At 38.7% G+C, this 23117-nt stretch overlaps 1 protein-coding gene across 2 annotated transcripts in view; it reads left to right on the top strand.

The window, feature by feature from the left end:
• Positions 1–18231, top strand: part of Dcun1d1 (defective in cullin neddylation 1 domain containing 1) — a 50270-nt gene extending 32039 nt beyond the window's left edge. For both annotated transcript variants that reach the window (XM_008835396.3, XM_017798744.2), the window contains exons 5-7: positions 12817–12899; positions 13116–13212; positions 15174–18231. In XM_008835396.3, the coding sequence (XP_008833618.2) occupies positions 12817–12899; positions 13116–13212; positions 15174–15253 (260 nt within the window). In that variant the 3' untranslated portion in view covers positions 15254–18231. The remainder of the gene's footprint in view (positions 1–12816; positions 12900–13115; positions 13213–15173) is intronic.
• The last annotated feature ends 4886 nt before the right edge of the window (positions 18232–23117 follow it).

The raw sequence follows: 23117 nt of genomic DNA, 5'->3' as shown, positions 1-23117 counted from the left end.
CCTGCCTCTGCCTACCAAGTGCTGGGATTAAAGGCGTGCACCACCACACCCAGCCAGTATTTTAAAATTTACACTATAAAGGTCTTTCATTTCCTTGGTTAGGTTTATTCCAGGATATTATTTATGTATTTTTGAGGAAGTTGTGAGTGAGATTGTCCCATATTTCTTCTTATTGGTATATAGAAAGGCTACTGGTTTTTGAATGTTGATCTGGTATAAGTGTTTATCAGTTCAGAGAATTTTATGGCAGTCTTTAGGGTCTCTTGCTTAAGATTATAATGTCCATAAAAAGTGTACTTTGACGTCTTCCTTTCATATTCGTATCCCTTTTATCTCCTTCTCCTGTCTTAGTGCTGCAGTTCAGACTACAAGCTCTGATTCAGTAACCTGAATTAGAAAAGTGGACACCCTTGTTTTGTTCCAGATTTTAATGGAAATGCTTTGAATTTTCCCTCATTTAATGTAATACTGACTTGGTCTGTGCCCTTACATTGTGGTATCTTCCTTCTAGTCCTGGTTTCTTTGGGGATCTTTTTCATGAAAGAATGCTAGATTTTTGTCAAAAGCCTTTTCTGCAGCTGTTGAGATGATCATGTGATTTCTGTCCTTGAGCCCATTTGTACGCTATATTTTGTTAATTTTCATATGTTGAATTATCTCTGCATCTCTGTCATGAAACCAACTTGATCATGATGATTTTTTGACAAGATCTTGAATTTGGTTTGCAAGTATTTTGTTAGAAATTTTTGCATCTATGTTCATCAGGAAGATTGGCCTATAATTTGTTAGTTATGTTTTTAGCCAGTTCTGGTATCAGGATGATACTTGCTTCAGAAAAGAGTTTGGTACCATTCCTTCTTTTTTCTGGTTCAGAAATAGTTTGGGGTTAGTTGGGGTTAGTTCTGTCTTAAAAGTCTGATAGAATTCTGCAGTGAATGTGGAAGTCACAGGAGAACCTGCAGAAGTCCGTTCTTTCCTTCCACCATGTGGATCCTGAGGATTCTTAGGCTTGGGAGCAGGTGCCTTTACCCTTGGAGCCAGCACTGTGGACCCTAGCTGGGATATTTTTAATTACTATTTCAATCTTATTGCCTGTTATAGATTTGTTTACATTTATATTCTCTTTGTTTAATTTTGGTAGGTTAGAAGTGTTTAGAAATTTATCAGTTTCTTTTAGATTGTCCCAATTTATTGGAATATAAGCTTTTCAAAATTTCTCTTCCATTAAATTTTTTTTTTTAAATTTTAGACATAATCATTTAGCCCAGGCTGGTCGTGAACTCACTGTATAGCTGAGAATGACCTTGAATTCCTAATCTTCCTGCTTTCACCCTCTGAGTGCCTGGGATTATAGGCATGAGCCACCATACTTGGTTTATATGGTGCTGGGGATGGAACCCCAACCTTTATGCATGCTAGGCAAGGGCTCTATCACCTGAGCTACTGCCATAGTCCCCTCAAAAATGTTTTCATAAATTTTACTGTCTGTTGTAGCATCTCCTTTTTTACTTCTAATTTTATTAGTTTGGATTTGCTGATCTTGTTTATCTTTTTAAAGAACCAACTCTGTTTCATTGATTCTTCATTACTGTGTGGGTTTTCAAAGCTCGAAGACCATTTTGTTAGTGTTTAAGAGAAAAAGAAAAAAATAAAGGCAGGCCAACTGTACATCTTGGCACCTGCCTGGAGGAAGGAGTTGGAGAAGAGGAAGAAAGAACAGGGTGCCTTTTTGAGTGAGAGTCAACAGTGGTGTTCTACAGTCTGCTGTAGAAAGATGAAGAAGTCTTCATAGAAAACAGAGAAAGCCCAGTATCAAGGCAAGCATGCTTAGGGTTTTGCCTGGTAGTCAAAGAAAAGATAGACAGGAGAAAGGAAAAGCTACACTTTGAGTTAGAACATAGGCTTAGGCAGTGAAGAGCTGAAAGCAGCTGCATGCTTTTCTGTTTCTATTTCATCTATTTTTTAGTCTTTAAAAAAAAAATTATTAATCCCAGCACTCAGGGGGCAGAGGCAGGTGGATCTCTGTGAGTTCAAGGCCAGCCTGGTCTACATTGTGAGTTCCAGGACAGCTGGGGCTACAGGAAGACCCTGTCTCAAAAAGACCAAAAAAAAAAACCAATTACTTTTATTTTAAGTATATTTGTATTTGCTTGCAGTACTATGGAGACTAGAAGAAGGCATCGGATCCCCTGAAGCTGCCATGTGGGTACTGGGAACTGAATCCAGGTCCTTTGCAAGAACAGCAAATGTTCTTAACTACTGAGCCATCTCTCCAGCCCTTAACCTATTTTTTTTTTTTCCCCAAGATAGGATTTCACTGTGTAGAACAGGCTGACCTCAGACTTAGAGACCCATCTGCTTCTGCATTCCAGGTGCTGCAATTAAGGGTGTGCACCACCATGTGCAGCTAACCTTTTAAAAAAAATTGTGTGTGTATGTGCGCATGCATGTGCATGTGCATATGTGCATGCGTGTGATGCCAGGGCGCACATATGGAGGTCAGAGGACAACTTGCATGAACCAATTCTCTTCCTTCTACCATATGGATTTTTGGATCAAACTTAGATTATCAGGCTTGGTAGAAAGTTCCCTTATCTGCTGAGCCATCTCACCAGCAAGATTTCATTTATTCCTGTCCTGATATTTCTTTCTGTATATTGATTTTTGGTTTGGCTTGTTCCAAGACCAAAAGGTACATTATTAAGTGATTTAATTGAGATCTTGGACTATTTATGTGTGTACATACATTAAGCACACGTGTGGAAGTCAGAGGACAACTTGTGGGAATCCATTCTCTCACCATATGGGTTTCAGAGATCAAATTCAGGTCATCAGACTTGGTGGCAAGCATTCTTACCTGCTGAGTCATCTTGTTGGTCTGATATTTTAATATAGATCCTTGTACCTATAAACTTCCGTCTTAGGATTATTTTCACTGTATCTCATAGGTTTTGGTGTGTTATGTTTAATTTTCTTTTTTCCTGTGAGATTTTAAATTTTCATGGCTGCTTTAGTGACCTCATTTATCATTCATTTTCAACCTCCACAAGTTTGCACATTTCCTATTGCGTCTCTTGCTGTTGATTTCAAGTTTTATCCCATTGTGGTTGGGTAGAATAAAAAATTATTTCAGTTTTCCTAGATTTGTTAAGATTTGTCTCCTATCGTGTGATCTAGTTTAGAGTACAGTGGGCTGCTGGAAGAATGTGTATTTTGAAATATTTGGATGGAATATTCTCTAGATGTCTGTTAGGTCCATTTGGTCTATATTGTCACTTGACTCAGATGTTTTTGTTTTTTGTCTTGATGGCCTGTTTATTGGTGAGAATAGGATATTGAGGTAGCCCACTATGTATTGTATTGGGATTAAATCTAAGTCTTTAGAGCTGGTAGTATTTGTTTTATAAAATTGGGTGTGCTCATGTTTAGGATGTTTAGGATTATTATGTCCTATAGAAATAGAAGGAACACTCCCAAATTCATTCTGTCAATCCAGTATTACCCTGATACCAAAACCAGATAAGAAACTACAAAAAAGAAAATTTTAGATTAATTACCCTGGTGAACATAGATGCAAAAATTCGGAAAGCAAACTGATTTGGTAACACATGAAAATCATACATCATGACCAAGTGAGCTTCATATCCAGAGATGCAAGGTTGGTTCAACATATACAAATCAGTAATTGTAGTACATCGTATAAATAAACCTAAGGAAAAATAAAATCATGTAATCATGTTAATAGATGCAGAAAAGGCATTTGACTAAGTTCAACATGTCCTCATGATAAAAATCCTACAAACATAGGAATAGATGGAGCATACCTCAAAATAATGATGACCACATACAACAAATCTATAGCCAACATTATACTAGATGAAGAAAAATGGAGCATTTCCTCTAAAATCATGAATAGGGTGAGGATCTCCACTCTCACACCTCTCCTACTCAGGATAGTGCTCTATGTCTTAGCTGTAGCAGTTAAGACAAGAGAAAGACAGGCTGGGGTGGTGGCGCACACCTTTGATCCCAGAACCTGGGAGGCAGAGGCAGGCAGATCTGTGAGTTAGTTCAAGGCCAGCCTGGTCTACATAATGAGTTCCAGGCCAGCTGGGGCTACAGGGAGACCCTGTCTCAAAAAAAAAAGACCAAAACAAGAGAAAGACATAAATGAGATAAAATGTGAAGTTGAAGTATTTCTATTTGCAGGCAGCATGATTGTATTCCTAAAAGACCCTATAGAATACCAGAAAACTCTTAGATCTAATAAACTTTCATTAAAGTTGCAAGATACAAAATCAATATACAAAAATCAGTAGCCCTCTTATGTACTAACTGAACCTGTAGAGAAAAAAATGGGAAAAATATGATTCATAATAGCTAAACAACACCACCAAAAAACCCAGAAAGCTAGGAATAAACCTAACCAAGGAAGGGAAAGACTTCTACCATGAAAATTTCAAGTCACTGAAAAAGGAAATCAAATTTCATAGACAGTGGAAAGATATTCCATGTTCCTGGACTGACAGAATTAATATTGTAAAAATGGCTACATTACCAAAGATAATTTACAGATTTAATGCATTTCTCATCAAAATTCCAATGTCATTCTTCATAGAACTAGAAGAACAATTCAAGAATTCACACGGAACCACAAAAGGCCATGAATAACCAAAGCAGGTCTAAGAAGAAAGAACACAGTACCACAATACTTCATCCCAAATTATACTACAGCATTAGAGCAGTAAAGACAGATCAGTGAAACTGCATAGGCCACCCAATTTGACAAAGGTGTCTGAAATATGCAGTAGATAAAGAAGGGCAGCTATTCAGGACATGGTACTGGCAAAACTGGATATCCATGCTGAAGAATGAAGTCAGAGTCGTATATACCTTTCACCCTGTACAAAGAGCAACTCACCAAAGTGGATCAAAGATCTTAAATTCAAACCCAAAATGCTGAGGCCACTAGAGGGCGACATAGGGAATGCACTTCAAGATACAGGTTTAGAGGCTGGGCGTGGTGGCGCAGGCCTTTAATCCCAGCTTTCGGTAGGCAGGGGCAGGTGGATCTCTGTGAGATCAAGGCCAGCCTGGTCTACATACCAAGTTCCAGAAAAGTGTGTGTGTGTGTGTGTGTGTGTGTATAATTACATGTAAGTTGTATATATGCATGTATATTATATATAAGTTTAGGCAAGAAATTTCTGACCAGAACTCCCAAGAGCACAGGAACTAGCCTCAGAAATGACCAGATGGGCCTATGTGTGTTTTTTCTTCAGTGCATAGGATCCTTCCGGTATTTTCTGTAGTGCTGCTTAGTTTTCCTAATTGCTTTGGTTTGCATTTATCGTGTACAGTTTTTCTTTTCCCATCAGTTGTGCTGGGTAGTTTTGCTGGATATAATAATCTCAAGTGGCAGTTATTGTAGTTGAGACCTTGGAATACATTTTTTGTACTCTCTTTAAATTTATATAGTTGGTATTCTCTGATTTCATTAAACATTCTCATAATTATTCTTCTGAATTCTCTAGGATTTCTTTTCATCCTCTCTTATAGGAACCTATTACTGTAGAATATACCACATTTTCTTTTCTCTTTATTCACTGTGACCACCTAGGTTGATTCCATACCTTGCACCTCAATAAATGTCAGGTGCAGGTATCTCTTTGTTAAGTTTATTTCATTTCTTTCAGCTAACTAGACATTAGCCTATGGGCGTGCGGGGATCTCGGGGCGCCAGCTGCTGGGCGTGGCGCCGGTCTCCCACACGTTGCTGGAGTGCGCGCGTGTCCTGCACCGCGTTGCTGTGGGTCTCCGCGTCTACTGGGTGCTGGCGACTCTACTGATCGCTGCGCTCCCAGGCGGGTCCCTGCTTCTCCGCATTGTTGAGGCTCTCTGCTACCGGGGCTGGCCCGGTCGGTTCCGTCCCAATCCACAGTGCACTCTCTAAGTTCGGGACCCGTCAGCTGCCGGGTCACGAGGGGAGGTGCAGGACGGTGAAAGCTGGATTTCTGTGAGTCGTGGCTTACGAAGAGACAGCTCTCTCCGGGAAGGCTGGATCGTAGGCAATAAGACACAGAACTCAGCTCAGTGAGTGGTACAGCTCCTTTATTTAGTGACTCAGCTCGGCTCAAGGTCTTGGTGACCCAGCTTCGATTAATTAGGGGAAACCAGGATATTTTATACTGTGGGGGCAGTGGTAAAAGCCTTAATTGATAGGTACTTTTAGGATACCTCATTTACATGTGGTGGTGGGCTCCTGCCAGGCTGCCAGACATTGTCTGAAAATCACACAGGAAAACCTGGCAGTTTCAGAGCCGGAGGCCATGTTTCTGTGACGGCTACTTCAAAAGATGAGTCAGGAAGATGCTGGGAAGGCACCCTGCTGATAAAAGGAGTCTCTGCTTATGAAGCCGAGCCCGTGGGCTATCCGGACATGGAGAGACTGCTACTTTACACAACAGGGGTCCCCAACATTAGCCTAGAAGTGGGATAGCTGGATCATGTGGTAGATCCTTTTTTTTCTCTTATGAGACACGTTTTGCTATGTTGTCCCAGGCTGCCTCCTGAGTGTTGAGATTACAAATGGGTGCTACCATGCCTGGCTCATATTTTTAGCCTTCTGAGGGGCTTGTGTACTCTCTGTCATCACTGCCATAATTTATAGTCCCATGGTTCCCCTTTCTCCTTGCACCAGGGTTTGTTGATCTCTTTTTTTAATGTATATTTTTATTGAATTTTTGGCATTTTGCAAAAAGTATCTTAATCATCCACACCCTCCCATAGTGTCCCCCCACACACACACTGGATTTCATGCATTCGGTCATATATGTTAAGGCCTATCCAGCCAAGTTAGTGCACCCAGATGTCCCTCAGTACAAGTTCATCCACTAACTGGGATCTAGTCAGCCTACCTAGAGTCTCTCCCTTAAAGATCAACTCTCTCTCACCTGGCAGGTTGTTTTTTTTAAATGAGTCTTTTTGGGTGTATACTACATGAGTGGGGGTGCCTACAGAGGTCAGAAGAGGGCAATGGATCCCCTGGAACTAGAGTTAATAGGTTGTTGTGAGCTGACTGACATAAGTACTGGGACCTGAACTCAAGTCCTCTGGAAGAGCAGCAAACACTTTTAAATACCGAGCCATCTCTCTAGCCTAAGTATTTGTTGATTTTTATCTCTTTAAATTCTGATTATGCCGGGGGTGGTGGCTCACATCCTTAATCCCAGCAGAGGCAGGGGGCTCTGTGTGAGTTCAAGGCCAGCCTGGTCTACATAGTGAGTTCCAAGTCAGCTGGGGCTACAGGGAGACCCTGTTTCAAAAAAACCAAAAAAATAAAAATAAATTGTGGTTGTGATTTGCATTTCCAGGCTGGCTAATGATATTGAACATTTATTCATATATTTGTTGGCCATTTATATTTCTTCTTTTGAGGAATATCTATTTAGACCATTTGCCTATATTTTCCTTTAGAATGTTTTTGTTGTGAATACTTTATCTAATCTGGTAATTCATCCTTTGTCAGATGAACAGTTTGCAAGTATTTTCTGTAGATTATCTCTTCACTCTGTTTCTGTAATGATGCTGAAACTTATTAGTTTGAAGTAATTCTATTTGTTTTTACTTTTTGTGCTTTTGAGGTCTCGTCTAAGAGGTCATTGCCTCTGCTGATGCCTTAAAGTGTTCTTCTGTTTTCTTCTAGTGGTTTTGTTTTCTGACGTTATATTTAGATCTTTGATCCATATTACGTTTATTGGTCTATAGTATGAGAAATCAAGGCCAAGTTTCAGTCTTCTGTATGTAGTCATTTAATTTTCATAGCACCATTTATTAAAGATGTCCTTTTCAATATATGCTGTTGGCAACTTTTGAGCAGAATCAGTTGGCTGTAGATGCATGGTTTTATTTCTAAAATCTTTATTCTGTGCAGTCATATGTGTCTGATTTAAGCCAGCATCATATTGTTTTGGTTACTGTAGTTTTGTAGTATGTCTTGAAATAAAGCATTGTGATGCCTCTGACTTTAAAAAATGTATCATTATTATTAATTATTATTATTATTGTGTGTGCATGATGTGTGCCTACAGGTGCATGTGTGCCATAGTGTATGTGTGTGGCAGTCAGGGACACCTTTGTGAAGCAGACTTTCTCCTACCTCTTGGTGGCTTCTAGGCATTGAATTCAGGTTATCAGGTTTGTGCAGCAGTGCCCTACCTGACCCAGACTTTATTATTTTGTTCAGTATTGCTGTGACTATTCTGGTTTTTGTTTGGTTTGGTTTTGTTCTTGTTGTTGTTTGTTTTTGCAGTGCTGGAAATTGAACCTTGTCCTTGTGTATGCTAAGCGAGTGGTCTACCACTTAGCTGTATCTCCAAACCCTTATTCAGGATCCTTTGTGTTTCCATATGAATTTTAGGTTTGATTTTCCTAATTCTGCGAAGAATGTCCTTGGTTTCTTGATAAAGAGATCACATTGAATCTGTTAATTCTTTAGGTATTTTTGGACATTTTAGCAATATTAATTTTTCTAATGCATGAGCATAGAAAATCTTTCCATCTTTTTATGTCAGTTCCATCAGTGTCTGTAAAATTTTCGTTGTAGAGGCCTTTCTCTTCTATGGTTAAATTTATTCCTATGTTATTCATTTATTCATTCATTCATTTATATGTATATGAATGTTTTGCCTGCATGTGAAGTTCACCTGTGTCATGCAGTGCCCATAGAGGTCAGGAAAGGGCATAGGATCCCCTGGAACTGGAGTTGTAGACAGTTGTTCGCCACCATATAGGTACGGGGAATTGAACCCAGATCCTCTGCAAGAGCAGCCAATGCTCTTAACTCTTGAGCCATCTCTCCAGCTCCCCAGATACTTAATTTTATGATATAGTGAATAGGATTGTTTCCATGATTTCTTTCTCAGTAAGGTCATTATTATTATTTCAAAAACAGTGTTCATTTTTGCATATTGGTCCTGTAACTTCACTGATTCTGCTCAATTCCAGTAATCTTTTGGGGGAAGTCTCTTTTAGAAGGTATTGTTTAGGGACTAGTACAGGCAAATCTAACTACAGTGGTTAAATGATGTTTCACATGGACATCGAAGATCTTCATGACAATGTGACATGAGGAAGGATTGTGGACCATTTTGTTAAAGATATCAGTGAATGTGGAGGATTTCAATGGAAGTGGTACATGGGTTAAAGTGACAGAGCAAGCTGGTGTGTGCATTTCATGGGTCAGATATTGCTTCCACAAAGAAAGAAGCATAATAATTTGTAGGTAATGATAGTGGTCTAAGAAAGTAAACATACTCCTGAGGGAGGGGGAAATGACCACTCTTACTGGAAAATGACACTGGAAATCAGTGTCCTTTGGGAAGATCCAAACTTCATAGAGCACAAGGAGAATGAGGACCAGTCTCTGGAAAAGCTCAGGAATCTGTGAGTTTACTTGTGTGATGCTGTGCATTCTGGGGCACAGAAAGGAGGACAAATGGGGATAACAGAATCAGAGGGGGAAATCAGTTTATGGGGTTTGGGAGAATACAAAAGATACCAGAGAGGACGAATCAGCTCCCAGATCAGTTGAAATTTATTTAAATTATCAAATGGAGTTGATAAAAGTTGTTTCACTATCTTCTTGAGGTTCTTTTAATGTCTTTGTCAGCAAAAACATTAGCAAAGAGTGAGGTGTCTTAACTCTGTAAGCAATGTATTGTGCTGGCCTTCCCTCTCCCTGTATAGTTCCTGTAGAGATAATAACTGGATTGGGATTATTGACAGAATAGTAATGTTTCCTTCAACTTGTCCTTACTCTGACCACTTGGAGAAACGGTCGTGTAGTCAGTTGATTCATTATCCAAGTTTCAGGTTTTCTTTATAGAACAGACGTTTTTTATATCATTAGAGAGGTTGACATCTCTCCTTCTGCCATTGTAAGACCCTTATGAGAGAAGTTGGCTCTGTGATTTCTTTGTTGTGGGGGATTAGGGATTAAACTTGACCTTGTGCATGCCAGACAAGTGTTGTACCATTGAGCTGTATCCCAGCCACGTATGATTTATTTTTATGGCCGCTTCTAGATTTCTAGCATTTGTGATTTTTATTTCTTACAAGTTATCTGTTTTTGTCAGTGAATAATCATCATTTCTTTTTTTATTTTTTATTTTTGAAGCAGAGTTGAACTTTATTAAGAAAAAGATTTAATATAGATTTAAGCACCAGAAGATAGAGGAGAGGAGGGTTAGGGTAGGTTTCAGAAAAGGACAGCTGTACACAACCAGAGGCAAACGTGGGTGCGGACTTCTCAGGGGACAGTTGTAGTGCAATTTCCTTTTTTAAAAAAATAATTTGAGGATTTCATACATGTACATAAGGTGTTTTGATCAAATCCATGCCCACTCCCTCCCCTCCAACTCCTCCCATATCTCCCCATCACTTTTTCCTGATAACCTCATGTACTCTTCTTTTATTTATTTTTTTTTAATGGAGCTTTTGGCTACTCTAACATTCCCTCCTCTGAAGAGATAACCCTAAAATCTTTTAAGGATTAGATAAAAGCTCCCAAATACTCTCGATATTTTTGGCCTTTGGAACAGAGTATGTTGCTATGAGGCCCAAGGACGTTGTGAGTTTTAGCCAAGAAACTGGCTACTTTTCTTTGGGGTCTTTTTACCCTAACTGCCTAGCCAATTCCTACCTCCTATTCTTATCACACCATCCTCCAAAGGGGTTACCCAACTTGCGGATAGGGAATTGGGACGCAGAACACTGGCTTCTTCCATGCTGAACAGGGATGCAGGGTGAGGCAATTAGAGTACCCCTTCAGTGGGTCTATCTAAAAGACGCCAAAATTGCATAACTCTTATCTCTAAGGGGAAAAGAAAGTCTTTGAATCATGAATGGAGATGTGAAGGAGAAGTAAAGGCAAACTAGCATTGCAAGTTCTAGACAGGGAACTAGAAAAAAGTCAGACCATGCTATTCAGGATTTGCTTTCAGGTATTTTGATAGCTGTTGGAGTGATTAGAGTCAGTGTCAGTTCCCTCTCAAAGGCTTCTAGAGAGAGGGAGAAAGCAAATATCTATTTTAGAACAATAGCAGGTTGTCTCCCTTAGCTATAGGTGGGCACTACATATTGCAGACCAAGATTTGAAGTCTTATATCTGAGCAGCACTTTCTGATTAGGAACAAAATCATCAATCAGGAGACCACGCCTGGCCATAATTGTCTAAATAACTTTTTATATGGACTTAAGCCTAATGTCTGGGAAGTGTAATCCCTTGAATTCTTAAAGAAATATACTGTTGACTTTACTCTTTTGTTATACTTCCCTTTTGGGTGTGTAAGCCCATACAGTTGGCCCAAATAAATCAATTTATTTTTACACTTACAGTCATTTGGGGATCTGTTTCTCAGGGGTCACACGGGCTTGGGAGGAGCCCCTGGCTCCTTTCTTTTACCAGTCTTAAGGTCATTTGAGGATCTGTTCCTCAGGGGTCACATGGGCTTGGGAGAAGCCCCTGGCTCCTTTCTTTTACCAGTTACATCTATATGAAGATAAGTCAAAGGTCCTTCTCAACCATGGTTGGCTTTGCTTGGAAGCATGGAGGAAATGTTTCCTCTGAGTTGACCCTCCTCTCTGTAGACTGGACACTGGTTCAAGTCCATCTCATGGGGTCTCCATGGCCTCCCTGAACAAGAGGACAGATGACTCACCACAGTTACAGGACATTTTAAGAGATGCTCCATAGTCCCCTGGATCTTTTTATTATTTTTAAAAGTTTGAGTATTTGCCTGTCTTTGTTTTTCCTAGTTTTTTGGGCTTCCTTGGGTTACCAAGAGTGGTTTTGAATTACAGCTGAATGAAATTTTAAGTTTCTTGAATTGTAATTTACCATGGGAATGTAAATTCACTCCTAAAAGCTAGGCAATTTTCTGAACCTCTTTAGTGCCTTAAAGAAGATGCCACTCATCTCGGTCATGGAACAGGTGCATAGCTTTGTCACAGTGGATGTTGGCATAGTAATGCTTCAGCCTTCTCTACTCCATGCCAAGTTAAAGAGCCATTTATGTTGACGTGGGCAAATTTAAAAGAAAATATTTATTATTCTTTAAGTTTCTAAATTCTTTTTTTTTTTTTTCATGGTGATGAAGATTGAACTCAGGGACTTGTGCATTTTATGAAACCACTGCACCAGGAGGGTGACAGGCCTATGCATTTGAAATCAATGTTTTCAGGGCCTCTTTGTAGTTAGGACCAATTGGACACCAGCTTTTGGAGCATAGGGTTTTGATGATTGGGACTTGAGCAGTCCTTTCCATTCCAACCTGTAGGTGTGCATCTGGGATTCTCAGCCTGGGCAAGAATGTCTTTGGCAGTGTAGGGGATATTTTGGTGAAGCAGTTTTGACATATGATGGGTAAAGGCCTGGGTGCTGCTAAATTGCTCACATGTTGCATATGACAGCCCCTGTGTACAGCAGACAGTTACTTGACTAAGAATGTTAGACTAAGAATGTTATGTTGAGATGCCTGGGTATGCACCTCTGCATTTGAATACTTACCTGTAGAAATGTATGTAACTACAGCATCTGATTCCAACCCCAGAATAGCCTGTAAGGTAAGTGATATCATTCTTACCCTGAAGTTCATTGAGAAGGAAGCGTATTGCAAACCTTGGACTTAACTCTAAGAAAATTCCACTACATAATACTCAGAATGCAAGCTCAAGACTTTCTTTGGTCTTACCAGTTCTTTTTCAGGGACATATATTTATAACATTAAAGTACATAATTTATTTTTAATATTACAGATCTAGAAATGGCCATTGCTTACTGGAACTTAGTGCTTAATGGAAGATTTAAATTCTTAGACTTATGGAATAAATTTTTGTTGGTAAGTTCACATTTTCTGCAGTTTCTCTGTTTTCTACTGATTATACTGTACTTAAATATATTTCAAGATGTCTTAATCTCAGAGCGTATAATAAACATAGAATGAGAAATTTGATCATCAGAATTTCATTAGACAAGTGTTACATGAAATTGCACTAATTTTTTTTCGACCGTCTTCAATGGTTTAAATGTTTTTTGGTTTTGTTTTTTAAAATAGGAGCATCATAAACGATCAATACCAAAAGACACTTGGAATCTTCTTTTAGACTTCAGTACAATGATTGCAGATGACATGTCCAATTACGATGAAGAAGGTAACGAAAACGTTTGCCCTGCCTGAGCTTCCATCCACTGTTTTTCCTTAGAGGTGGAGCTTCCTCTTCTGTGCTTTTGTTTATAATCTTTAGTTTTTGGTGCTGGAGATCTAACCCAGGGCCTTGAATGTACTAAGTATTTGCTGTAACACTGAACTGTTATTCCAGCCCCTCCTTAGAGGCTCCTGAAAGTACAAGATGCCTTTGTCCTTTTTGCAGATCTGTGTCCTTTAGTTTCTTTAAATTCCAGTAATAGGGTGGAGGTGTAGCTCTCACTTGCCTAGTGTGCACAAGGCCCTGAGTTTTATCCAAAGCACTACAGAAAAAAGGAAGACAAAAATCTAACCAGTATTTATGTCCTTAGAAAAGTATGAGCAACATTCATCTGTATCTTAGATTTTCAGCTTCTTTTAAGAATACATTCTCAGAGCTGAAGTGATGGCTCAGTGGTTATTCTCACAGAGGACCTGGGTTTGGTTCCCAGCACTCAAATGGGAGCTCACAACCATCTGTAATTCCAGTTCCAAGGGATCTGACTCCCTCTTCTGACCTATAGACATGAGACATACACATGGCACACATAAATACATGCAGGCGCAAATATTCATACACATAAAATAATTGAAATAATAAATCTTTTCAAAAAAACTTTAAAAACTTTCTCTTAGTGTATTTGGTATTTACTTGAATCTAGATTCTTTCATTGTTTTCTGTTAGTCTTGTCTGTAAACTTGATTGTAAACTTGTGAAATACTCTGGGTTTGCATAATTTGAAACAACTTTGGCTGCCTAGTGTGTTCATAGTGACATCAACCCAGTACCCGCTGGGTGCTGCCCTGCAGTCTCTTCAGGCATGGTTGGCTGTGCATCTTCCTCTTGTAGCGCACACACTGTCTGTGGAGGTGGCAGCACTTTCAGTTAATGTCCTCACATGTTTACCTAGCCCTCCAGAGAACCAGCAGACTATTTTTTTTGAGATTATTGATTATGAGATATCCTGTGAATAATCTCCAATGGGCTTCCTCTCTCTGAGTCCTGGCACCATTGACGCCTAACCAGGGATCATCCTCTTTCTCCTCCCCACCTTCATTGGTTTATACAATCTTAACTACAAAGTGAGAAATGTTCACTCTTGCATGTGACAGATAATGGTACTTTCTGTTACGTTTTACACAGAGTTAGAGAACTTTCTGATTTGGAGCATTGGCAGGTAGATGAGGCATGCAGTGTGCTGTTTTAAATCATTTAGTAATTTATTATCTTACAATAGGCTAGTTTGGCACTTGTTAATTTCCTTTGTAAGAGTGTCATAAACTACCTGGAAACTTGTTTCTCTCTGATGACTATAGGACTTGTATCATTGTACCACACTATCATATAGGCTGCTGGTTTTTATAGCATTATTTCTGTTGCCTAACTTTAATAAAGCCTTTGAAACCCCTATTACAATATTATTGATTTCCAGAAGTTATTTTCTTTTTAAAAAAAAAATATTTTTATTTTACGTATGTAAGCATTTTGCCTGCATGTAGATAAGTGCATCCATGCCGTGCAGTGCCCAGAGATCAGAAGAGGGTGTTATATCCCCTAGAACTGGAGTTACGGACTGTTAGCTGCCATGAGGGTGCTGGGAATCGAACCCCAGTCCTCTGCAAGAGTGGCCAGTGCTCTTAACTGCTGTGCCATCTCTAGCCCCCAGAAGAGTTATTTTCATTGCTCAAGCAATAATCCCATTTTGGAATAATGAGCTAGAAGAGAAGACAAGGAATATTTAAATAGAAAACAAAGATTAAGTTTTGAAAGATTTATCAGTGGGAATAGATAAGAGTAACATACTTGAACTCTTGTAAGGAAAATATAAAACACAAATAATTATATTAAAATATCAGCTTTATTTCTGTTTTTTGGTTTTTTGGGTTTTTTTTTTAATTATTCCTTTTCTCCCATTTTTTTTTTTCCAGGAGCATGGCCTGTTCTTATTGATGACTTTGTGGAATTTGCACGCCCTCAAATTGCTGGGACAAAAAGTACAACAGTGTAGCACTAAAGGAACCTTCTAGAATGTACATAGTCTGTACAATAAATACAACGGAAAATTGCACAGTCAATTTCTGCTGGCTGGACTGAACTGAAGATCAATCCTCACAATTCAAAATGAGGGTTGAAACAAACTTTAAGGATACATCTTGGACCATACCGTACTTCATTCTCCTAATGGTGGTTTGGGCTTGTCTTCTAGTCTGGGCCGCTCTAAACATTTATAATTCCAACATTGTGGATTCATCTTATATCTGTGGACCATCTTAGTTTGTCCTCCCATAAGTCTTAGAAGCTTTATGGTGATTATTTTGAGGTTTCCATTCTTGCATAAAGCACAATGCTGTCTTCATCAGAAAACAGTTTGGCCTAAGAATTAAACGTAATAATGAACATCACAAACAACCTATAAAAACTTCTTAAATATATGCTTTGGGCTGGTTGCAAAGACTGTGCTGACAGCACTTCTGATGAGAGTGGGGTTCAATACTGTGCCGACTCCGGGTGGTGTTCGGTTTGGGGGAATTTAATTTTCCTGGAAAATCACATATATTGTAGATGTGCATAGAATATATCTGATGCAAGAAATGTCAAAATAACCAACATGAAAAGATTTTAGGATAACTTGGTGCCTACCTGCAGTATGTATTGTATTTCAGACTGTTTCAAAAAAGGTTCCACAGAATTAGTCTGCAGTTATCTTATCCGTGTTTATACACAGTGGTCCTGCAAGGAATTTTTATTTAGAAAATGCTGGAATGAGGCTTAATGTTGGGTTCCATTCCCCTCTGCATTACACAATACAAATTGGATTTCATTATGCTTTTGAAATGCTTATATGCCTTTCGAATAAGTTAAACTATTTAATTTGTTTTGAATGTTTTCAATTGCAATACAATACAATATTCTAAATTCAGGCATGAGGTTTTTTTTTTTTTTAGGGGGTTTTGTTTTCATTCTTTTTGGTCATTGCACTATGGAACACAGATGAAAGTCTCTATAATTTATGAGAAAATAGTAGGATTTAAATTTTGGAAATGGTTGTGATGAGCCATGAAGTTCAATCTTCATCATGTAGGTACTGCTCTTTCAGGCAAGTACTCCATTTTTGATGACTTCTTATTTTGTTGAAATTCCTTTACTGCTAAATCACTGTGGTTTGCCAGATCTTTACTCCAGGAGCAGAGATTTCCAAACAAGCGTGCACTGGTGCAGAATGCCAATCTGGCTTCTGTGTTGATCAATTATTTGATTGTTTTTGTTTCATTCACATTAGCTATTTTCACATCAAAGCAGAATGCTATCTTGTTTATATTTTTTTCATTACAAGACCCATGAATTGCTTTCCTGCTGAAAATGCTTGTTTCTCTGTTTACAAACTGACATGTGAAGGAGGGTGTAATCACTTCATAAATGTTTCTGTAAGGTGAGTTAAAAATGGGTAACTAGCTGGGCGTGGTGGTGCATGCCTGTAGTCCCACGTGGGAGCAGAGGCAGATGAATCTCTGTGAGACCGAGGCCAGCCTGTTTAACATAGCAATTACCAGCCCAGGTATGACTACAAGGAGACCCTGTCTCAAAAAAAAAGAAAAAGAGCCGGGCGTGGTGGCGCACGCCTGTAGTCCCAGCACTGGGGAGGCTGAGGCAGGCGGATCTCTGTGAGTTCAAGGCCAGCCTGGTCTACATAGTGCGTTCCAGGACAGCTGGGGCTACAGGGAGACCCTGTCTCAAAAAGACAAAAAAAAAGGGGGGGGGGCGGGGAACTTGTCTTTGATAGGAACAAGTTTTGCTTGGTGTATCCAGGTCTTCTCCAGGGTCCAGTTAACAAAGGAATGTACTTCAGGGTAGCAATACATTTTATGCAGATATGGAAATGATTCTAAGAAACAATGACATAGTAAAACTGCTTTTTATTCACCTGATTTTGAAATTACACAGAAATCTTATCTTATAGAAATATTATTAGCATTCCAATCATAACTTTAATTTAGGAGTGCAAGTCTACCAAAAGAAAAGTTAGAAAATTTCTATTCGTGTTTTAGGAATTGGTTATTAAAAGAAAAAAGAAGAAGCCTGCTGTTTTCGGTATTTCTTGATTTCATTTTTGTAAATATGAAGAACTTCAATTATGAAAAAAAATTTAAAGATATATATGTATTGTTTACTTCCTGTCTGGAAGGTTTTGAGTTCTGGTGTTGTTTTCAGATGAATTGGTTCAGGTATGCCTTGGTTGGAAGCAAGATTCCTATTAGCTTCTCTCCCTGCCACATAATTTTTTTTTTCTCATAAAATCTTAATATTGGTTGTGGCCTAGTGCCTTGGGTTTTACGGATTTTACTTTTAAGTGCAAAACCTTTTCAACAAAATAGTATTTGTCATCAGTTTGGTACTAAACATTTATAATTACTGTGTAATTATAAACAAAAATACATAAAACTTTGACTATAATTATGTAGCATAAAAGTAAAGGCTGTTCACCATGCTGTCATCATAGAATTAAAACTATTACTAGGGCTCAAAAGAGAAGACTGATTTAATGTGTTGTGATTATTCTGAGGACAAGTGTCTGGTTATAGGGAATGTTTTGTACTAAAAATGGTTACACTGTGGTGTGGGGGGTGTCTGTGAGTCAGAGAGGAAGACAGACACACACACACACACACACACACACACACACACACGACTTAAATGCTTTAGTTCATGGGCTTCAGTCTTTATTCTGGTCAAGTCCCACGCTAATTCTGTTTCAGACTGAACCACAGATGGACTTTCCTTTTGCCAAATGTTAGAACAGGTCACATTTTAAAATGTAATGCTTTTTAAATAGTAAAATGTATAAAATTAGAAGTACCCACATACAAAAATACTTGAGGTCCAAGTTATCTTCAGTGAACATCATCTGCATATCTCTGTAAGTTCAATTGTGTTTCTTACAATCCCTGTCACATTACCAACAGAGGCAATAAAAGCTTCAGTAATGTTGCCATGACTAAATCCTTTCACATATTGTTTCAGTGTATTAGTTTTGGGGGGATTTTTGGGGGGTTTTGTTGTTCATTTTGAAACAGGGTCTCCCTGTAGCCCCAGCTGGCCTGGAACTCACTATGTAGACCAGGCTGGCCTTGAACTCACAGAGATCTGCCTGCCTCTGCCTCCCAAGTGCTGGGACAACAGGCATGCGCCACCACGCCCGGCTGGTTTTGTTTTTTTGTTTTTTGTTTTTTTGTTTGTTTGTTTGTTTGTTTGTTTTTGTTTTTAAACTAGAATATACTTGAAGACTTTTCCAGGAAGATTATTCATGGAAAAGTATTGTAATGGCAAACTGGGGGGAAGACGATATGCCAAGTATTGCTTGCTACATTAATGTTTACAACTGTACTCCGCTGCTTTACTTAATACTGTAGTTCTATAGCACGGCATTGTGAGTGTGCGTCCTTCACTTTTTTAAAAAGTTTTAATGAGTGAAGGTGAATTCACTCAACAAAACATAGGAAACTGGGAGGTAGACAGATCTCTGTGAGATCAAGGCCTGCCTGATCTACATAGGGAGCTCCAGGCCAGCTGGGGCTACAGAAACCCTGTCTCAAAAATACAAAACAAAACCATAGGAAACCTTTCACATAATAGCTTTCCTGGGGAATTCTTACTTAAGCAAGATATACTATTTTTTCCCCTCAAAGATCTGAGGAGTTATTTTTTTCTTTGACAGTAAGACGTTTGAGTTACTTTCATCCACTTTGCTGAGGCATTTAGGTATGCTTCTGTTAATGATGTATGCTTATGTCAGGGTGTGATTGGAAATCTGTAATTTTGACATATCAGTGATAGCGGAGAGTTGGCCTGGGAGGAGAATTTTGGAATACAGAAGGAAAGTGATGTTGGGGAGACTTACTTTTGTTCACAAAGTATGCCTTTGTAAAACTGAATCAACTTTTAGTAAGAATTTATGTAGCTCTGAATGTTAAATTGTGTATTTAATAAGAAATACTTAACCTGACACCTCAGTTTTTTTTTTAATGTTACCTTAAACTTTTAATATGGTTTATATTGAATACTGAGATGTTTTGATAAAATTTTATCAAATTTGATAATGTAATGATAAAGTGTTTTCAAATGTGATCTATTTATCATATATCTTAATAACTGAGGATATAAGTCCTGAATTGTGATTTCTATATAACAGAAGTAGGTTCAAATTATGGCTCATCATTTAATTGATTATAAACTTGAGTATATTTCTGAACTCTTTTGCCTCCATTTTTATAATCATAGCAATAATTTTTATTTCATAGAAACAAATGTAATGAAGTTATGATACATTTGCCTTTCATTTTAAGGGGAAGGAATTTGATATTTTTTAGTTAAATTTGAAATTTTCTAGCAGTACAAATCCCTCTTTCTGGGTTTATCTTTGTTATTTACTGTTTGTTTACTAGTCCATTTTGGTTAACAATGTTAGCTTTATTTGTACCTGACTCTGGAGGCAGATAGAGGCATTTTTTAAAACCTTTTAACAGTTGGAAATTGTTTTATTAGAGCACTCTTGGCATCTTATTTTCTGTACTAAGTGTTTGGAAAGTGACATTTCCTGCTGACCCAACTCTTATTTAACAACTTTTCTCCAGGGCTCAATGTTTGGTGCTAATGCAGCTTTTGACTTCTCTTTTATTGTTTGATTTTTAAATCTGTCATAAGTTATGATGAAAAAAACAAAGCCTTTTTAGCTAATGGAATACTTAAAAGGTAATGTCTTTCTCTATGGAGTTTTAAAGAAAAGTTGTTTAAAGAGAATTATTCTGTAGTTACTTCTTTCTGAGGCAGACTCTTAGGTTCAGGCTATCTTCAAACTCACTGTGTAGCCAAGTATGACCTTGAGCCTTCTGATCCTCCTACCCCATCTCCCAAGTGCTGAAATTAGAAGTGTGCGCCACCACATCTGGTTTATGCAGTGCTGGGGATCAAACCCAGGGCTTTGTGCATGTTTGGCAAGCCCTCTGCCAGCTAATTGAGCGATGCCCCCACCCAGCCCTTACTTGCTGTAACTGAGATTTTGAAAAGTGTAAGTTAAGTAGGTCCCATGTTTTCTTCCTCCCAGGTGTTGCATGTTACTTTCAGCTTAATTTTTTGCAAAACCATAATGCAGCTCATACTTAAACCTTGTTTTTAAAATATTTTATTATATTTATTTTATGTTTGAGTATATTGCTTACATGTATGTAAGTGCACCCATGTTGTGCAATGCCCACAGAGAACAGAGGAGAGCATCAGATCCCCTGGAACTGGAACTCATTACAGATGGTTGTTAGCTGCCATGTAGGTACTGGGAATTGAACCTAAGCCCACTGCAAGAGCAGCCAGTGCTGAGCCATCTCTCCAGCTCCTAAACTTTGGTTTTTAAGCTATAATATAAGGTGCTTTGACTCGTCACAGCAGAGTGTTTCCACTTAATCGATAGTTTTATACTTCTATCTGCTATAGATTACAAGCGTTTCATATGAGATTGTAGATTTTGTTGTGATATTTTAAAACAAGTCACTGTGTATCCCTGTCTGTCTCCCCAGTTTGTAACCCTTCCACCTCCCGGCTTCCTAAGTACTGGATTATATAGGCACGCAATACCATGCCTTGCTTGAGTTGATTTTCTTATTATCTTTATTTTATGTGTATGAGTGTATTGGCTGCATGTATATAAGTGCATCCATGTTGTGCAGGTCAGAAGAAGGCATTGGATTCTCCTGGAACTGGAGTTAACGAACGGTTGTTAGCCACCATGTGGTGCTGGAAATCAAACCCTGGTCCTCTGCAAGAGCAGTCAGTGCTCTTAACTGCTGAGCCATCTCTTCAGCTCTGGGTTGATTTTTTTTAAAGTTTTATTTTTGTTTTTGAGACAGGGTCTTATGTGGCCTAGGCTGTTCTTCAGCTCACTGTATAGCTGAAGTGACCTTGAACTCATGTTCCTTCTGCCTCTGCCTCCTGAATACTGGGGTGACAGAGGCAAACCACCATGTCCTGTTTACACAGTGCTAGAGATGGAATTTAGTGTTTCATGGGTGCTAGGCAAGCACTCTACCAACTGAGCTACATCTCTCCCTAAAATGTTTTAATGACTGGCTGAGAAGGTGACTACTTCTTTGGCAAATCGTCAGTGAATGAAAAAAGATGGAGACTGACTAAAAGGAGAACAGACTGAGCTTAGAAATCAGCCCTGCTCTGGAAAGAAGACTGGACCAAAGAGAAAAGAAGAATTTTCAGCCACAATAGTGCAAAGTGATTTGAAGCAAGTGTTTGAAGCTTACCAGGAACATCGTGGGAATGGCTTAATTCGAAAACATGGAAGAAGAAAAAGAAACTTGCATTTAGAAAGTATGTTTGTATTTAAAAGCATGTTCAACATAAATATTAAAATTTTCAGGTTATGAAATACTCAGAGAAAACTTTGTATCTAATGAAAAAACTGGGTGATACCAAGCAAGAGATTTTGCCAAAAAGAAATACTGTACAGCATAAGATAATGTAAGACAAATGACTACAGTGACTAAAAGACCATGCTGGTTTAAGCAGAGGATGAGGTTTTACACATTTTTTGTGGCTCATAGCAGACCATGGCAACTGCTGTGAACAGGATAAGAGGTGGGGTCCTTACAGGCAACACGCAGGTGAATGCTGATGTCCTAATAGTTAACTAGAATTTGTATCAGTGGGCTGCCACCCAGAGCTTTTAACATAGTCTCCCTAAGATTTTGTTCTAATAGTAATTTTTTTTAAATGAGGGCTAAAGGTATAATGCTAGAGCTAGGACCTAGTCCCATAATGACTCCTTTAAAGTCTAATTTATGCACCAAACACAGTCGTATGATTCAGTCATTTAGCAAATTCTGAGGTATGTCATCACAATCCAGTTGCAGACCATTGTCACCAGACTGGAGAAGTTCCATGAGCTGCTGTTCTTAATTCCTGCCCCTGGCCCCATCCAGGGCAGTGCAGCTGATCCGCTGTCTGTATGCGTTTTCCTTTCTAGGGAGAGTCATGCATTTTGTAGACTAGCACTTTCTTCATAGTATGCTGTTTGTGTTGTACCATGTATGTACTTAAGTGCCTTAGGCTGATGAAAGCTTTCATTGTGGGTAAGCTGGGCTCTGTCTACTCACTTGTTACAGACATTTAACATGCCTACTTTTTTGTTTTTGAATAGTGACGCTACAGACGTTCCTATACTTGTCTTTGTGTGTCTGGCTACGTTTTCATCTCACATAAATTTAGCATTAGAATTTCTGTGGTTTTACTTTAACTGCTAAATTCTTCCAAAGTGGCTGTACCATTTAAAAATATTCCTACCACAATGCAAGTGTTGCATTTTTTCCACATCCTTGCCTCGCCTTCATACATGCCCCCATTCTCTTCATACATGCCCCCATTCTCTTCATACATGCCCCCATTCTGGTGCTAACTTGTCTGTAGGGTGCACAATTTGGGTGACTCACATGGCCTGGGGAGTTGCTATAGAATTAGTAAAGGAAGTAACACTAGTATAGATACGCTTTTCCATTCTCCGTAGCCTTTGAAGGTGGATCTGTTTTGAGATGTGTTAAGTGAAAGTTGGTGCTGATGGCTGGTGTCCTGGCTGACATTGCTTTGTAAGTGGTATCAGTCTCTCATTGTTTAGGGCAATTAAAATGACATGATTTACTGTGCAGTCACCATTAACTTTTCCAGATCATTTGCTTTTTTTATTGAATTTGTGAATTTCATAAAAAAACATTTTGAATGTATTTAGATGCCTCTAATAGTCCCCCATCTACATGCCTCTTAACCCCTCCCCCGTGCCAGATTTCATGTGCTCTGTCATATATTAAGGCCTATCAAGTCGT

The sequence above is a fragment of the Nannospalax galili genome, unplaced genomic scaffold (assembly GCF_000622305.1).
Source record: "Nannospalax galili isolate Female #2095 unplaced genomic scaffold, S.galili_v1.0 scaffold557, whole genome shotgun sequence".
NCBI lineage: Eukaryota > Metazoa > Chordata > Mammalia > Rodentia > Spalacidae > Nannospalax > Nannospalax galili.
Note: the sequence above shows the minus strand (reverse complement) of the source record. Positions and strands in the feature narration are given on the sequence as shown.